At 41.5% G+C, this 17,802-nt stretch overlaps 1 protein-coding gene across 2 annotated transcripts in view; it reads right to left on the minus strand.

The window, feature by feature from the left end:
* Nucleotides 1-4,148: 4,148 nt before the first annotated feature.
* msh2 (mutS homolog 2 (E. coli)) overlaps nt 4,149-17,802 on the minus strand; it is a 43,427-nt gene continuing 29,773 nt past the window's right edge. For both annotated transcript variants that reach the window (XM_088609686.1, XM_088609685.1), the window contains exons 11-16: nt 13,473-13,570; nt 10,454-10,699; nt 9,736-9,940; nt 7,943-8,190; nt 5,451-5,623; nt 4,149-4,546 (exon numbers count right to left, since the gene is read on the minus strand). In XM_088609686.1, the coding sequence (XP_088465812.1) occupies nt 4,376-4,546; nt 5,451-5,623; nt 7,943-8,190; nt 9,736-9,940; nt 10,454-10,699; nt 13,473-13,570 (1,141 nt within the window). In that variant the 3' untranslated portion in view covers nt 4,149-4,375. The remainder of the gene's footprint in view (nt 4,547-5,450; nt 5,624-7,942; nt 8,191-9,735; nt 9,941-10,453; nt 10,700-13,472; nt 13,571-17,802) is intronic.

The following is a 17,802-nucleotide window of genomic DNA, read 5'->3' on the forward strand; positions in this document are numbered from 1 at the left end:
ATCTGTTTATTCATAGTCAATCCTGATCTCGTCAGTTTCGCTGCCCCGTCCTGGGCTGTTTGAAAGAGAGAGGCGAGAGCCTGTCGGAGTTCATCTGTTACCTGTCACTCATCCTCCCTTACACACATCTGCCAGACTCATACTTGCTTCACATTTCTCTCTGCAGTGGAAATGTTGCATTATCGCAGTGCAGGTGACACTTTCCTAGACCTATCCTTTAATTAGAGTGCAGTTAGCACCCTATCTGATCATTTCTTTAGAGTTTATGTTTAATAAGGGGCTAACTGTATTTCAAGATTGCTTTTTTTCTTATTACCATAGATTTGTATAGTTCATCCTTTTTTTTTTGTTTCATTAGGCATTGGAAGCAATCTTGAGTTTATAACCTTTTGCCTCTCTAAATGTCATATTTCCTCTTGCTGTTTTTGTTTTCCTCTCCTGTTTGGTCTGTGCATGGCTCAGGCAGTCAGACATGGTAACTGGGAGTACGGTGTTGAAACACTTGTCCAACACTGAATTTTAAATAGCAACTCCACGATCCTCTGAGAGGCATCTGAATTTGAGCAATCCCTCAGACACGCACGCGTTTTAAAAACTGGACATTTCGTGACTTAAGGCTTCAGTTTGTCAAGAGTACAAACCAGAAAGGTATCTGACTGGTTTGGTCTACTCATCAGAATCTAGACGTTAACAGCACAGATTTTTTTTTTAATCAGACATTTGAGAGATGCAAAGCCTACTTCTCAACCTCACTGTAAAAACGGAAACGTTGCTGTACGGTGTTGCGGTACATCACTACGGTTGTTAGTAGCAGATTAACACAGACCCCAACTGTCGCCCTGCTTTGGCTAACGCACAATTTAAAAAAATAACACTCCTTGAAGAACGTGCTGATCTGTAAAGGCTGGAGAAGTGTATAAAAAGCCTGCACAGTAAAAGTCATGCATTACTGCATTGTCCATTTAGGGCTGTCAGTCACACGCCATATGATGATAAAACAGCCTATAATAGCATAAGATAGATGTCATCTTGACACCATTCCTTGCTCTGATATAGAATGTGTTTTTAAGCATCTGACACCAAAGCCACAGTCTTCTTTTATTCATAAGCAGGAGCAGAAAGGAAAGCTGCAATCCATTTTTTTTGCTCACTTTGCAGCAAACCAATTTTGTTCCTTTTACTGCCTTTGAATGAACTGCCCGAGCAAAGGCAGGCTTACACTTCACTGATCCTAATCCAAGCCTTTCCAAACCCATTCACTGCCCCCACTGAGCAGGCAGTGGTGTGGCTAGTTGTTCTGAGCTACTGTATGAAGCCTTTAATCATTCCAGTTTATTCCTGCAGCTTCGTTCAAGGGCCCCTACCTGGTGAACAAAGACTGCTGCTATGTGCAGCTGAGATCTCAAAATACCTGTCAACGTCCTGACAAATTGAAATCAGAATGATTTGGAACAGTCCAATTTTATTTTATTGGAAAAAAAAAGGCAGGGAAACAGTTGGGGGTACTAAACTCTAAATTGAAAAGGCAATCAAAACAAAATGTTCTTTGAAATTCTGATGTCCCTCTGCCTTGTTCTTATAATTGTCAGGTTAGAAACCTTGTTAGTTCTCTTAGCAAAGACAGGCTGAAGGTCATCAATGTTTATAAACCACGCCATAAAGAAGGGCAGAATAAATGCTCTCGGTTGTATATCAGAACCACTTTGTTTCCTACTTACTTTATTTCCAATACATTCTGACCACATTAAAAAGTCCTTACCTTTGCAGGATATTGATGATTCTGGGTTCTGCTCTTGGAGGCCCTTTTCTTCAGCAGGAGTGTTGTAGCCGAGCTGCAGGAGGTGCTAGGCTGTGCTTTTGAGTATTTAATTCATTTTTCCAAGGGAGTTCCACACTCACTGAAGAGCCATTGAGCAATAACCCAGTGTTTTTCCTCTGCTTCACAGGTTGCTAAGGGGTGTAAAGCAAGTTCCCCTATAGCAGTGAGCACTGATAATCTTAAGGTTTAGCAAAAAGGTCATCAGACAACACGTCATCGTGTACACACTGTCAACCCTGAAAATGAGGCTGTTTCATCAAAGTGGATCTGACGTGTTGGAAGCTAACCCTGCTGTGCTGCCTGTACTGCTCCTTGGCATCTAGCAGGAGGTCTGACTTACCTCGGCAATAACTGTGTAGACAAGCCAAGCAGCAGAGTGACCAGCTTGTCTCCCTACAGGCAGAGTAGTTTTCTTGTTTGCCTAGCTATAAAGTGCTAAGCTTCCACATCAAGGTGAAATTAATGACTAAATATTAATTAATTGAGATTAATTAGGAGCACCACCACCTTCAGCTGCAATACTCTGATCTTTTAAGGTTGACCTCATCTGACATCTTGTCCTGGAAACAAGCTCAGTGGCTAATTGCACACTGAACAACTTTCTTATACGTCTTTAGATGTCTGATCTTGGTGGTATATCGTTTATTTTAAAATCAAGTTTTCATCATCTCTCTACATACCTGTAGGGAAAAGAAAAAAAAACCTCTTACAGGAGGAACCAGAAACATTTCCCATCAGACTTCAGATTACTGGCAGTTTGATGCCATCAGCCTTGATGCTCTCCACAGACCTGGGAAGCAGAGTCATTACTGCAGTACCGTTGTCCTGCCAAAGTGCATTTCATATGGCTGTACTGTAGTTCATCTAATAGGGAGCAGGCTGCAGGTGGCCAGCAAAGTCAGCTCTGATAAATAACAAAAAAAATCCTGGCACAAAACAAGCCCAATAAATCCCACAAATCGTTTCAACACGACCTTGTAAAAAAATGGAGATTACGCAGGAAGAAGCGAAGCTGAACACAAGTGATAATCACCCCATAATCACAGTAGATCCTACAACACTTCTCATGTACAAGGAAGCCCACCACCCTTTATCATTTATATAAAGAGGGGAAAAGGACTGGAAAAGGCACTTTGAGCCTTTGCGCTAAAGAGTGACTGGCTCTGGAGGAACAGGGATATTTCAGGACTGGAGCCAGTTTTTTTATTGGGGGTGGGGGGGCGGTGAGGGAGGCTGCTTCTCTCATCCCCTGGTTCATTTGCCTTGTTCCAGGGGGAGGGAGAAGACACGAGTATCAGATATGAATTTTTCCCTTACTTTGAAATCTGAAACTGAGAGGACACTAGATCTAAATGGGGCAGATTATAATCCCCCCAACGCCAGCTCCCTCAGAGCACTGGGCCTGGGATATTTCTTAATTACTCCTCCGAAATTCAACAGCAGGAATGCTATCGCAGACAACAGATCGGAGACTCCCTGCTATGGCATTTAGAAAGTTCCTAATAAAGAGGTCTTAACCTTCTTACTACATCTCTCTTCTCCAATCAAATCAATCCTCTCCACACACACATTTTTTTAAAAAAACCCTTATTCTTAAGAAAGAATAGCTGTTTCATGTTATCTACAGAACTGCTGTCAGCCATTATCTGTGAACTGGCCTCTATAGGCACCAGCATTTATGTAAAATTGCCATAAAAGCACAGGCAAAAAGCTACCCGATGTTTTTAAGGGTGTCAGTGATTTGTGAGGCATTTATGGATGAATCAGAGACCTCCGAAAAATATTCCCCTTGCAGTGCAGAACAACGGTGTCTATAAAACAATGTGAAGAGTCTTTTTTAAATCATAATGGGTTTAAAAAATCTTTTAATTTTCTGCAAGATTTTGAACCTGACATCTAGGATATAAAAGCTGCCCATAGATCATTCTCAACTCTAATTAACAACAGTCCAGACAGCATACAATATATTTTCACTCTCTCTTGTCTCAAGAGGGCATCAAGGGTTCAAAATCAGTTCAGCATTTTAGTTGTTCAAATCCAGGTCATAAGGCAAGTGACCAAATAAATTTAGAATGTATACAAAAAATTTTATGATTCCATTACATCATTCCAAAACGTAGCCCTCAGAAATGTGACTGGTACATTTATTGAAAATGAGAATTTTTTCCCAAGGTATCTGAATCTCGGTCCTAATCGTCAAGACCATCTTATTTATATATCAAATCAATAATAAGCACACATCTTAATCCATCAATATTAAAATATGGAGGAAAAAAACGTTTAAAGGATTAAAATAAAATTGAAACCAATGTAGACAGAGGTACAGACGTTCCAGAAACTAGAGATCTTTATTTAATAAATTCGGTCATAAGTAATGTTCACTAGTCTTCTAAAAGACTGAAGATATGAAGACAAACCTGAACAAAATAATAAACCAGAGCAAACAAACTGTTCTAAAACTGAACAGGAATCATAGAATACCAATCCCGTCCCTGCTCCAGCCCTTTACAGGGTGTGTGGCGACAGTAAGAGATGCAGAAAAGTGCTTAAGTGCTCTCATGGCGCATTTTTAGAACGGGCAACAATTTCATTCACAAAACCGTTGTTCTTTGTCAAAATTTCTGCTTTCATTTTCTTCAGCTCTTCTTTGATTTCTTCTTCGGACATATCTGAGACTGGCAGTGCCTTGACTTTGGAAAGAAAGTCCTCAATCAGCTTTTCACCCTCCTGGAACATAGAAGAAAATGCATAAAACGGAGGTATGCATTCCAAGCTCAAAGATACAGTATGTACATTTCCTGCTTAGCTACAGTACAACAAAGCTGCTGGTCCGTTCTGGAAGAACCGGTAGTGAAGAGAAGGTAAATTGCAATTGATGATTTAACTGCTACAGGCCGTTATGCTTTCAAAAACCAGGTTAATCAACCAATCAAGAGAACTGCTATGCACTGCGAGAGAAACATCTGCCTGAGTAGCCCAAGCTGGCCTGATGTCCAGCATTCAGGGGAAGCACTTCCCGATAGATCTCTACTGGTGAGAGGTACTGTATACAGAGCCACGGGCACAGACAGCCCTGTACATTGTTATACTCATTACCAGCGAACTACATATCAAAGTCCTCCATAAATTTGTTTTGTGTAATTTGCTGAACAGCATGCTCCGAGAGCTGGAAGTCGATAACCAACACCATTTTTATTTTCACATAAATGGATTTTTTTTCTGTAGAATTGCAAAATACAAAAGTGGTCACATTCCACTGCTTTAGCCAAAATGGATATTAGAGATAATTCAATTTTATGGCCAAGCTTATATCAGAAGTCTATACATTTAGAAGATCATTGTACAAACACAGCAAATATATCAGTTAAAGTTCAGTACTTGACCAAAAATGTGTGCAGACTATAAACAATCTGAACGGCAGATTTTCTTTTTTACTGTAACGAATCTAAACACTACATTCTTAAATAGTATTGAAGTACAGAGTGTTCATATAGATATAGTAGGAGGCAAAGGAGTCACCAAGCTTTTTCCGCATGATTTTTCTTCAAGAGGAACTTTGCACAGTATATAGTTACTATATGGCTTCCCAGTACTAGCACACGGCTGCACTCGGGCTCGGAGGGAACAGTACCTGTCGGTCCAGGCGGCTCCTCTTGGCAGCAGGGCCCTCCCCGCCCTCGTCCGACCTTTCCACATGCTGGAACTCCTCCAGCTCCAGCGCCTTCTCCTTGGCGCTCTCGATCACGTGCTTCGGGAAGCTGGCCAGCTCTGCCACGTGGATTCCGAAACTCTGATCGCAAACGCCTGGAGGACAGAGAGCACACACCGTCACCTGTAGCGACTCGAGACGCAGCTCAGGGGACGAACCTGCTCCCCGCTCCCCGCTCCCCGCCCTGGGAGTTTGAATTTCAGCCCCACAACGATGTTGAACACAAAACCATTTGCAATTACATCCTTATCATTTAACCACTTTTACATTCTGACCTCCGAGTCCCTTTAGGCGCACAATGAGTGCACGTTAAGGGGACCGAAGGAAGGCTCTGTTTATTCCACTTACAATGCAAGTCAATAATAAAATAAACTTCATAGGCTTCAAAGTTAATAAAGGGAATACAGGAATAGCATCTAGTCAATTTAAGCACATGGATTTCGACTGAAATGTGCAACCTCTCCAGACTTCATTTTGCTAAATTAAAATGACAAATTGCAGATTGCTTGGTTAAAGCTCTGCTTTGCTGTCTGAATTCTCTTTCACTTCTGGGATGCGGTTTTGTGGCGAGGCAGGTGCTTTAAGAACTCTTTCAAATGCATTATTTATTATTTTTTACACTGCCAGTCAACTCAATTCTCTTGAATGGACACAGAAAGCAGCTAAAAATGGGCATGTTTTGAATCTCTACATGGAAATTACACCATTAAATGATCAGAGACAGCCTCTCACACAGTGTTGGTTTGAAGTATTTCATGGATATCTGTTCCGTGAAGAAGCATTCAAGTGTGGAAATGAATCCTGTAAAACACATGTATTTTTCATTTACTATATATGACACACATAGGTTATGTTGTTGATATATTGTTCACATAGGTTGTTTTCTCTTTTACAGTTACATTCTAATGCAGACTCCTGGATCCACAATTCACCTGCTAATTTCTGAAAACAAAAAACTCTGGTAAAAACGAAAAACAAAAAGTATAATTAGATAAACACTATCATGGATGTAGACATGGCTGGCAAAAACAGTGAAAGACATTTCTCTTCAAAAACATCAAGACTTACTTAATAATTCCTGACAGTGATCCCCACAGGGCTTGACTGAGGCACAAGGCTAATTGACAGCAGTGTTGCATGAAACCTGTTTCTCTTGTCATCATTGATTCTGTTTCCTATGAAAAAGTCTGATGCATTTATGTCACTGCGGTATCAGCACAACTAGACGTTGGGAATATCAGTTCAACACACTTCTTACATTCCAAAAGACAGTCCATCAGCAGTGGCTGGTGATGGCAGAGAGAGAGAGAAGAGGCAGACAGTTGCATTCATGGGCAGACAGAAACACATTGGTGAGCTGAGCCTGCAATGCTATAAGCAGGCCTCCGGCACCAGCGTGAAAACACAAAGATAAGGTAGGTGGCCATCCAGCCTTGAGAGATCTGCAGCCAGAGGCTGCTCCAATCCCTTAGGCTCTGCAGGCAGCCCGTCTCCATTCATCTTTGGAGACCAAGCCATAAATTAAGCCACCTTCCTCCAGCACAAGAAGGCTGCCTCTTGTGCCAATTCACAATGGAGAAGCACCCTTCCAGTAAACTGTAAAAGGACTGATAACCAAGCAGTGCAATCTCACACAGACCTCTTTTCAGGAGATCCAACAGAAGCAGCACTCGAAGGGAATATTTATTTGTTAAATCGCAAAGGCAGATCAGTAATAAATGTAAACTGAACTCAAGAACACATACACACCAAAATACAAATACAGCAGTATAAAAGGAACTACTGTATACCTAACAGTATATTGCATAATATTGCACTGCATTAAGGAATGAGAGTGTCTGACAGCAGATATGTTTCTCATTGCAGAATGCAAATTAATTCTCAGAGAAGGGCTTTACTAAAGTATGAGTGAGGCTCCTTAAGAATTGCTACTTTGAAATTGATATAATGTATATAATATACAGCTCAAATAATTCTATCAATTTCTTTGTGCCGGCCACATAATATAATTAATGATCTCTTGAAAGTCAGACTGTCTCAGTTTTACTCCTTCACTGACAAGCAGATGTGACTGCACAGTACTAGTGGAATTCATTGGATTGTAGTCCCTTTTTCAGAAGAGGCTCATACAGGAGAATCTGGTTCAATGGCGAAGGACTGTTCATAAACTGGTGAAATGACCAAATGAATGAATTGCTAATAAAGAAACTGGGGCTGCTTTGCAGTCCAGCCAAAATGCCAAAGAGAGTTCACAAAATACAAAAATCAAAACACACAAATACAACTGAACATCTCTATGCCATAGAAAGATAAGAAAAAATAAAACAGACTGTGAAAAGAGGAACTGGACATGACAAGACATGCGGGACTTTGTGCATGGGTAGCAGTGATGTGTGCACGTCTCTGACACCTGCCTTTCTTGACACGGTAGAGCATGGTGAGCGTGTTGTCTGTGGTCAGCGCCGTGACATGCAGGTTGCTGACGGTGGAGACCTGCTCAGCAAGAGCTGTCAATTCATGGAAGTGCGTGGCGAAGAAGCAGAAGGCCTTGATGCGTGTGGCGATGTACTCCGAGATCGCCCAGGCCAGCCCAAAGCCATCGTACGTGGAAGTGCCTCGGCCCAGCTCGTCAACGATGATCAGGGAGTCCTCCGTTGCTGACCTGCACATACGCAGAGGACAACGGCGTGAGCCCCAGGAGAAAAGAAGCACACTCCAAATTTTTAACTACAAATCTTAGTGGTCTTGAGATGGTGAGGATTGCGCCTAGTTACATATATATTTTGAAAAAAACATCAACAGATTCAAAAATTGGACCTATACAAAGGAGTGGAACCTAAGTGAACAAAGATCTTAAGATGCACAAAAGCCTCCAACAGGCTTTTCACTAGCAAAATGTAACCATATCATATTTCCATTAAGAACAGCTTCTTCAACCAAGTGGAATTTATACTTATCTGAGGTGCTGTGAAAAGAACATTTAATAGTCAACTCTACCCCAATTTGGAATTTCTCCTCCCTGACAAACTCAGCTCATCAGTATAACTGACACTAGCGAATGAATACAGCACAGTGTGCACATGTTCTCAGAAACCCTCACTTCGCTCATTCCCACCGTCAGTGCACAAAGCCAATGAGAGCTGGAGCATCACAGGGAGACCAGATGCATTTTACAACAATTAGCACTGCAAGCTCACAGATGCCTTTCAGGCAAATGCTTATATGATTGGGAATGCTATAAACTTTGGCTATATGGCTATAAACTTTTTCATCATACATTTATTCATAGAAGCTGTCTAGTACCTATACAACTAGGTTTTAAGGACTCTTCTTCTCCATTTTCAAGTAGTAACTGCCATCCTAGGAGATACTAGAGAGTTTAATTTTCCTAATTCTAGAATTGATAACAGTTAAAATTTAGCTATGATTTCTGCCATTTATAATATTGAATATATAATATTCCCTGGACCCTGGAAGATCACATTAGATATATGAAGTAAATGCTTAACCTGAGAGGCAATACACATGCTTTAACAAATCTCAGATCCTTTAGCTACAAGATGTGTACACTCACGGTGGTATTTTAATACCTCAAACACAGAAATGTGATATGGCATTTACCACTGTATTATGTTCTCCCCGCTGATGGTAAATACTACATGGTGCTTTGGTGAAAGCTGTTCCTTTCAGTTGAATTTAAAAACAAAATCACACAGTGATCAGTGTATTTTGCTTACCAAAATAGATTTTTAGTCTCAATTAGAGCAAACAAACATTATCGTTCTCCATATTCTTTCTGCTGTAAAGTTCTGAGGCAAATGAAACAAGCCCTGTGCACAAACAAAACTAATTAACAGAAATCACTTTGTGCAGGAAATGAACTAGCTGTGTTCTCTAAAAGTACCACTGAGCCCTGAAACATCTTTCAGAACAACATCTTTGCAAGCGAGACTCCGTCTTGCTTCTACCTCTCATTTAGCTGTTCCCCTATCTTTCCTGTGGTCATGGCAACCACTCTTATTTCAGTTGGCATTTTTTTTTGTTTGGTGACTCTAATGAGAAACTTGACAGCAAACAATGATTTCTTCATTTGGCAGTTTAAAAAGAAATCCAACAGAAAGTTTCCCGTTTATATCCCATGAGGGCTAACAGTATCAATGCTCGGTTTTCTTCGCTAGCTTTAAAGGTAGCCATTGATAAGGCCTACCGGAGGATCGAAGCGGTCTCCAGCATCTCAGCCATGAATGTAGACACGCCCTTCAGCGTGCTGTCGCCAGCACCCACGCGTGCCAGCACACAGTCCACAATGCTGATCTCCGCCGAGTCGCACGGCACAAAGCAGCCAATCTGAGCCATCAGTACGATTACGCCCACCTGCCTGATGTAAGTGGACTTGCCTCCCATGTTGGGACCTGTGAGGCAAGACAACCCACAGTCAGTGCTTTCAGATGACACACACCGGATGGATGTAAAAGCTACTATTGAACAGTGACCCTTGTCCGTTCTAACTGTTATATCAAATACAATGGTTGGTCGAACTTTTATGGTGAAATATTTCACTTCTACAAGTATTGCTAGTGAATAACTAGTTAATAAATGGGAAAAAAAACATAAGTGGGTCAAGCCAGGAAGCTAAAATTAAAACTTATAAGGGCCACTTAAAACTGCTCCAAATGAGATGCAGCATACGGTCCTAAAATAAGTTAATTGCCTCCTCCCGAAAAAAAAATGAAACTTGTTCTGATTAATGACCGGCTTTGCTAGGATTGCTTGAATGGCACTTGAGTCTGTTAAGAGCGGTCCTTCCTTTGCTTTATGGAGCTCACTTTATTAACTCTGCATTTCTCAGGGTAATGCAGGAATGCGGACAGAAAACGTCAAGGGCTTCCCGTATAGACAGGCGCTGGCTAGCGGCAGATCCTCACCCGTGATGATGTGGAAGGTTTCCTGGCCGCGGATAAAGCTGACGTCATTGGGAATAAAGACGATGTCGTCCTGAGCCTCGATGCAGGGGTGACGCGCCCCCTGCAGGCTCAGCTTCCCCGACCCCTTCTCCAGCATCACAGGGCGCACATAGGGCACGGGCGCTGCGTTCGACACCTGGGCAAAGCTCACCACCGCATCCAGCTGGGCAATAACGTCATTCAGGATCTGGATGGGCTCCACATAACCTGAGGCAACGGCACAGACACGCAGCATGGTGAGGGACCGGGCACGGCTCCGATGCTGTTCATTTCAGACAGCAGCGAGAGGACAGCATATTAATGACCACAGAGCCCTACAAACTTAGTATAACATCAGCACCCCTCACCCCCAAAATAGCAATAGCAGAAATGTCTGGCTTTCCCAAAACATTACCACTCCCATGACACAAATCTGGACCTACCGATCTGCATCAGGCCCACGAAGCCAAGCTAACGGTTTCATCTTGAATTCCATTCCATATTATATCTGGTGCTGTACTGAAAACAGTGCATATCTTTATGTCGGACCTGCCCACTTCAAAAAGGTAGGGATAATACCCAAGTCCTATGAGGCAAAAGGTATTTGGGTAAAATGAAATTTCTTCAGTAGCCCTTTACACCAGCATTCTTTCCTGGATAACCTATGGAGGTGTCAGAAACCTCACATTTCACTGGCAGATAACATACTGGAGGACCTGTGGAGACGAGTCATTTGAAATGTTTTCAAATAAGAACATCCTTATTCTCCAAGGCTTTATTGTTTATTAAGACAGGAAGATGCTTTGCAATTTAATACAAGAGGTTTGACAACATGCATGAGTATATTAAAAAAACACAAGAATGTGACAAAGCACAGAGTGAAGGGTCAGTTTAAATTAAATCTTTAATTAAGAGAAGAATATGAGTAAATCGGGAACCAGTACCAAGAAAAATGAGATGTTGTCTAGAATTAGGATTTTTAGCCTAAAATAAATATTAACCAAAGTCCTGGATAACCTACAGAGGTGTCAGAAACATTGCAAATAAGCCACAAAGCAGCATGACACTAGAAAATGAAACAACAACCTAGTCGAACTGGAATTAAAGGAAATAACAACTTAATTAATACTCATTCTATAACTCCCAAGTGAAAAAACTAAATGCAACCTGAAGATGAAACCTTATTAGTATGCAGGGTAAAGTCATTAGAAAGAAAGCCATTTTCTAATCTACAGAGAAATATTTTATTTCAAATTAACAAACGTGAGCCATCAGCAAAATATTTTTTGGCCCTTTTAAAACCAGTTTTTAGAATTCTTTATCAGAATGCATCAATTACTGTTCTGCTTAAAGCCTTTTGACATGGTACACAATTGTTGTAAGTTCAAGGCATTAAAATACAAGATCTGAGGAGAATACAGAAACATTCTGAAGTGTTCCAGAAAAGGACTTAGAATATTATTCTCTCTTGCTAAAACCTCAGCAGTAATCTGTCATTACCTACCAAACTGGGGCTGTATAAAGTCATTTTATCGTAGGAACTGCACACAGCCCTTAAATTGGGTCTGTTATGCAGCATACGGATAGATTTAAATTAGCTTTATTTACATAATTGCTTTAATGAAACTTCTTTGAGTAAGCTTGCCAACTGTGTGAGGGAAAATGATTTTCATGATGGACTTTTTAGACACAGAAATAAACGTTTAGGGGAAAAAAAGAATGCGCTTCTTTATTAAACTCATTGCTGGAAAACAATTCCAGCATACACTGTCCTCAATACCACACAAAGTCTGAATTGTATTCTGACTCTATTACATTGCAGTATAAATAAACTACAGATAATTTGGTAGCAATGAAAGCAATACAATCATTTTATAATTGTACTGCTTTGAGCACAGATACAGAGAAGCAGAGATGTTTACAGTGGAAAAACATGAGACGACCGAGGATTCTTGCCTACATTTTTGAAAATTGCTTTCTATACCCCTATGCAAGAATTGAAGATTTTTAATCAGCTTGGCTCCCTGCTACGACCCTCATACTTGTGGAGGAGGCACATGCTGTCTTCCTGCAATGTACTCTCGTCAGAATCATTTTTCATGCTGTCAGTCCCACAATGCTTGTGCAGGAGATTTAGTGTGAACAGGAAGAGCTATCTGCAATAACAAACAATCAGCCAACACATATTTACAACAGCCTCCCTTTCATACATAACCTTTCTGAAGCTCTTACGATGAGAATCCCAGCAACACCCTGGGCTTACAGGTGGATGTCAAGGCCAGGGGTCTGTCTCGCACAGCAGGCAGCTGGAGCCCACTTTTCAACAGTGGTACCTCGATTGTTCTTCTTCACATTGACTCACTATTTAGGCCACTGTCACACAGAGCGATTTCTAGCTTTCATGAACTAACATGCACTGCTAGCACAGAACATTCACTCTTATTTCAGCACCTTTCCTTCCTATTAAGGTATTCAGCCTTCTGAACAGTAATGAGTTGTAACTATATAAATATTATGATTATTACAATAAGATAATAATAAATAAAAACATCTAATTTTATTACTTTGTTATTTCTAAACATGTCAGAAAAATGCAAGACAAAAACAAGCCCAGGAATTAATTGCTGTTAAGACTGTCTCCATAGGTTGTCTCCCTCTGCTTGGTGCAGCACACACCTCTCGCAGGCTGATTACTGGACAGAGGAAGATTGCTTCATTTTCTGAAGACTGCCCCATAACTTACACTTACAAAGCAGCCTTATGTAAAGTCCTGAAACCTTAACTTTTTGTGCAAACTTCTTCGTACAAACCCTACAGCAGAGATTAGCTTCAGATTATACTGGTAAAGTTATTATACCATAGTCTTAGAAATCTTCTTCCATCTAAAAAAACCATTAACCTTTAGTCAACAAAAAAGACCTTAGTGATCATTTCAAACATGGCTACCTGAGGGGTGCAGGAACAGGAACACTAGCACACATGGCAAACGTCCAGCCCTCACCTGTGGAGATGCTGATGATTTCCTTCACAATGGCATTCTGGGCCTCCTCGTACTCCTCCCTGCTCCTGGTATATTCCTCGTTCAGAGAGCTGAGTTTGCTGTAATTACAGGGACAACGAAAACGTGAGCTTTCACACATCTCCACCATTGACTCCTTGTGCTGCTGGCTTCACCCCCAGCTCTAGCTGCCTGCATTGGGACATTGTGTTTCAGACCCAGCATCTAAGAAACACATCTCAACCACTTATGCTCCTCCCAGGACCTAAGGTCTGCCTTTTGCTTCTTCGCGTATTTAACATGTATGTTTTGATCGTATGCACCTCTTCTATATTGCAGCTCAGATTTATGACGTTGGGTAAATAAAAGTACTTTATCACTAACAAAGCACAATCAATCCTGATTCTTTGATGTACAAAATTGTGATTTCTGAAAATAGCACAGTACCTTTGTTAATGCTTAGACTACAAGGAAATCCCACACAAACCGCCTGCCTGTGTCAATAATAATAATAAGGTTGTCACTTGTTTTTGGCTGATGTTTCACTTATTCTGTAGAGCAGCAGGGCAGGCACCTGGGAGGGAGGGAGAGCCGAGGGCAGGATGAACTTTTCCACAGTCAGTTTTATTTTAGACGTGTGGGGGTGGCAAACTTCATTAAAAGCTAATGGCCCATTTCAAATCTGATTTGATCATCTCGGGTCAGTGCGCATCCTGTCCAGTTGCCTCCAGTGCCGACTTCCCTTGACTGCAGCTGTAACTTTCGCAGTGAGTGGTTCTTTCAGCATAAACACTTGAGACTGAATGTTCGCATGAGGGACACACAAACAGGACGCGCTCGCACGTGTATGACAAGCGGTTGGAAAGACAACAGAGCAAGCCGAAACAAAAACCCATCCAGCGTGAAACGGCGTCCTGTGGCCTTAAAAACGTAGCATTGAACTACAGTCCAACTAGCACATCACTCTTGATTCTGTTAGAAGGGCAATGTGCTGTACATAAAAAAAAATCATCAAATTTGTAAGTCAAGGAAAATCTACTTAGAAAGCCCATTCTTTCAGTCAGTTTACTGATACCCAATGCATCTGTGGAGGGCTCAGTGAGAACTGCTATGATAAACAAGACCTCTGCGCTTAGAATCCTGCCAATGAGGTGTCAGCTGACACTAAGGCTGATGCACACAGCACAGACAGCACCAGACCCACACTGCTGACTTCGACAGCAATCGCCCTCATAGTGGTTCTACACAGCAACATCTGAAGTAGCAGTACACTGGGAAGTGGCCTTTTCCTGCGTGAGATGGGAAGCCAAGATAAAAGAAAAATCTTACGAGCTGCAAAGCTTACAAGTGAGCGAACCTACGTCAGCCTGGCTGGCTTACTGTGAAGAGCTGACAGACTGACGGGCAGTTTGTGTCAGCCAGGATGCATTAACCCTGCTGTTGTATTTTAACCCCACACGCTGCACCAGCTGTAATACAGCTTTCACTTCTGACAGAGCTCAAAGCTCTTATACCGCTTTCCAACTATTCCTAGAGTGAGCTTTTTTAAACTGAATACTTATTTTTGGTTTTCGAAGAGCCAGGAGCTGGACCACTCTCCCCCCAGTCACACAGGCCCCTTGCAGGGAGAGATTACTTAGACTGCCCAATGCTCTGTTCAGCACCACCTCAGAGGTACAGTGGATCACTGTAATGGAGATGTACTTTCTGTACTGATTTAAAAATATTTCAAAAACATGCATGATAGCACAGCCAGATACAATCAGGTCAGGCTTGAAAGCTGTAGCTATTAGCATCTCAAAAGCAAGATGAAAAAATACAAAAACCCTGTAGTTCTTCTGACTTCAGTCCATTAAATCAGGAAAGAAGAAACACTGCTGAGTGTGAAGCAAACAACACCTCAATCTACCTCACAATATTCACACTTTAATAGCACAAAAAACATTCCTGACTGTGAAAGAGGACAGCTGACCAAGTCCCTGGCAGGCTGGTACCCAGTGTTGCCTTTGTTAGAGGCTACACTGGCAAGTACAAAGACACACTGCTCTCTTTACTGACAGGGACAGAAATACAAGACAGACATAACACTTGACGCTGTTGTGTTAAAAATCCATTCGAGGGTTAAAAATGAAAAATGCAGTAGGTCAGAATTGCAACTCAAACTGATCCAACTCAAACGAGTAAACAAATAGTGTTTGTTAGATTATTTGGCTCTATCCTGACATCATTTTAGTTTTTATTTTAATTGTACATAACTGTATTTAAATATTACTTTTACAAGACGAAGCATTGACTTAAAAGCAGCAAACAGTATTCAGCAGCTCTTCAGTTCAAGACCGCCTAGGAACCATTTGTGGAACAAACGCTGTGGGTTGTGTTTCTGCAATAACTAACAACTAAACAGGCAGGATAAAAAAGCATTTAAAATAATTCAAAAGGAAAAAAATACTGCTGCAAACTACTCAAGCATGCGGTCTCCAGACTAATTGATTTTTCAGATGCAGCCAATTAGGTTTACCAATAAGGCGGCCTTAATGACTGTTTTGCTCTGGAGAAACGGTAGGAAACTCAGGGCAGGTTTCCTCCTTTTGAAGGGAGGCGGAACATTAAAGGGCAGCAGGTTAAAAATAACCAAAGAGCCGCACAGCTTCTCCTGACACCAAGGCACAAGCTCTGACAAACAGGCAAACATTTTCCTTTTTTCTCCAGGTCGCCAGCTGCACAAGGTTTTGTATGAAAACCTAAGCAGCAGCTGTATTTCTAAAATGTGCAACATGCACTTTTCATACAAATGTGCTGTTTTTCATGTTGCAATTTCCATCATTACTGCAATTATGATTGCACAAGTGCAATTACTGGTGAAGAATGAAGAAGCCTTGCGAGCTGTATTGTAATACATGTGAGATACTATGATAATGCTTCTCCAGGCTAGGGTTCTTAAATCACAATTACTAACAAACTCTCATTGTTCAACAAATTGAGCCATTTCAGCTTTTATGGGCTGCAAGAGCTCCTAGAAGCCAGTACCTGGTGATGGCTTTTTCAAGCTTGTAACCATATTTTCACTGAACCTGCGGCAAGAGAAAGGAGTGTCAAGTTTTAAATGCTTTTCTGCTTCATCAGCACAACTCGTGCAGATCCCTGCAGCTCGTAAAACCTAAAGGAGATCAAAGTGTTGTGCTATGTGCATTTCTGCAGCCCTTCCCAGCTTCCTACTCTTTCCTAAGCACAGGAAAGCTCCTCACACACTGTGGGGACACGCGTCTTCCATAGAGATACACCAGGAACTAGTATCCATGATCTGGGGAATTATTTTATGTAAAATATTCTCAGACACCCTCCAACACCTCAAACAACTTAGGTGGCAAGAAGAATGGCTGGCTGCTCTCTGTGGCCTGTAAGCTGTCTTCAGACACTAAGGGAATACAACAGGAAGTAAAGTGGGCAGACTGGCATGGTGGCTTTATTACCTCAATGGGTACGAAGCCACACCACTACAGAGGCTTTCACTGGTTCTTCTGATAAACTGACCAGCAGTGCCCTGTCAGCGGGGGGAGGGGAACTCTGTCAGCTGTAGTTCTCTGCTTCCCTCAGCTCCTCCAGGCAGCTCCTCCCCTCGGTGTCATAATTATTTATATCTCCCTGATAATTTCACAGAATTTCTAGGCCCCTGGCTGATTTCTCATCATAAATGGGTCAAACTGCAGTGCAGAAGATCTAGGTAGCTGCCTGCTGATAAGTGCACATTAGTGGTGCCACTGCTTTGAACACCTCTTTGCCAAAGTGACACTGCTGTACTTTTGAGATGCACTTCAAAGGGAAGCAATTGTTCAGAAAAGATGAGCAAACCATATAAAACACGATAAATCTCTTGGAGTTAGTAAAAGAGAAGACCCCGTGTTATAAAGCAGGCAAACCAAAGAGGTAACAGTCATTTTGAGAATGGCTTGCTCAACACCAGGTTAAAACGCAGTTTTCTATGATTTAAAACTTCTGGGTACCAAAGACACTGAGTGATTACTTTCTTTCCGGATGCACTGATTTATACCTTTTTAATGACAGATATAGTAGGCCAATTAAGTGAGAGACCTAATGGGCAGGAAACCCCACGGGATCTTGAATGAGATTGAATCCAATGTAATTCCACAAAAAAACTAAATTAAAATTGAGTAATTAATTTTAAATAGATTGGCTTCTTCAATAATAACCATTTTGATCCTGTTAAACCTACATTGATGTCTGGCAAGGCTCTACTGTGGCCTGTTTATTGAGCTAACCCAAGAGTACTTACGCTCGCTCCACTCATATTCACATACTGAAAGCTGTGCACAAT

Source organism: Lepisosteus platostomus, chromosome 17 (assembly GCF_059453375.1).
Source record: "Lepisosteus platostomus isolate fLepPlt1 chromosome 17, fLepPlt1.hap1, whole genome shotgun sequence".
NCBI lineage: Eukaryota > Metazoa > Chordata > Actinopteri > Semionotiformes > Lepisosteidae > Lepisosteus > Lepisosteus platostomus.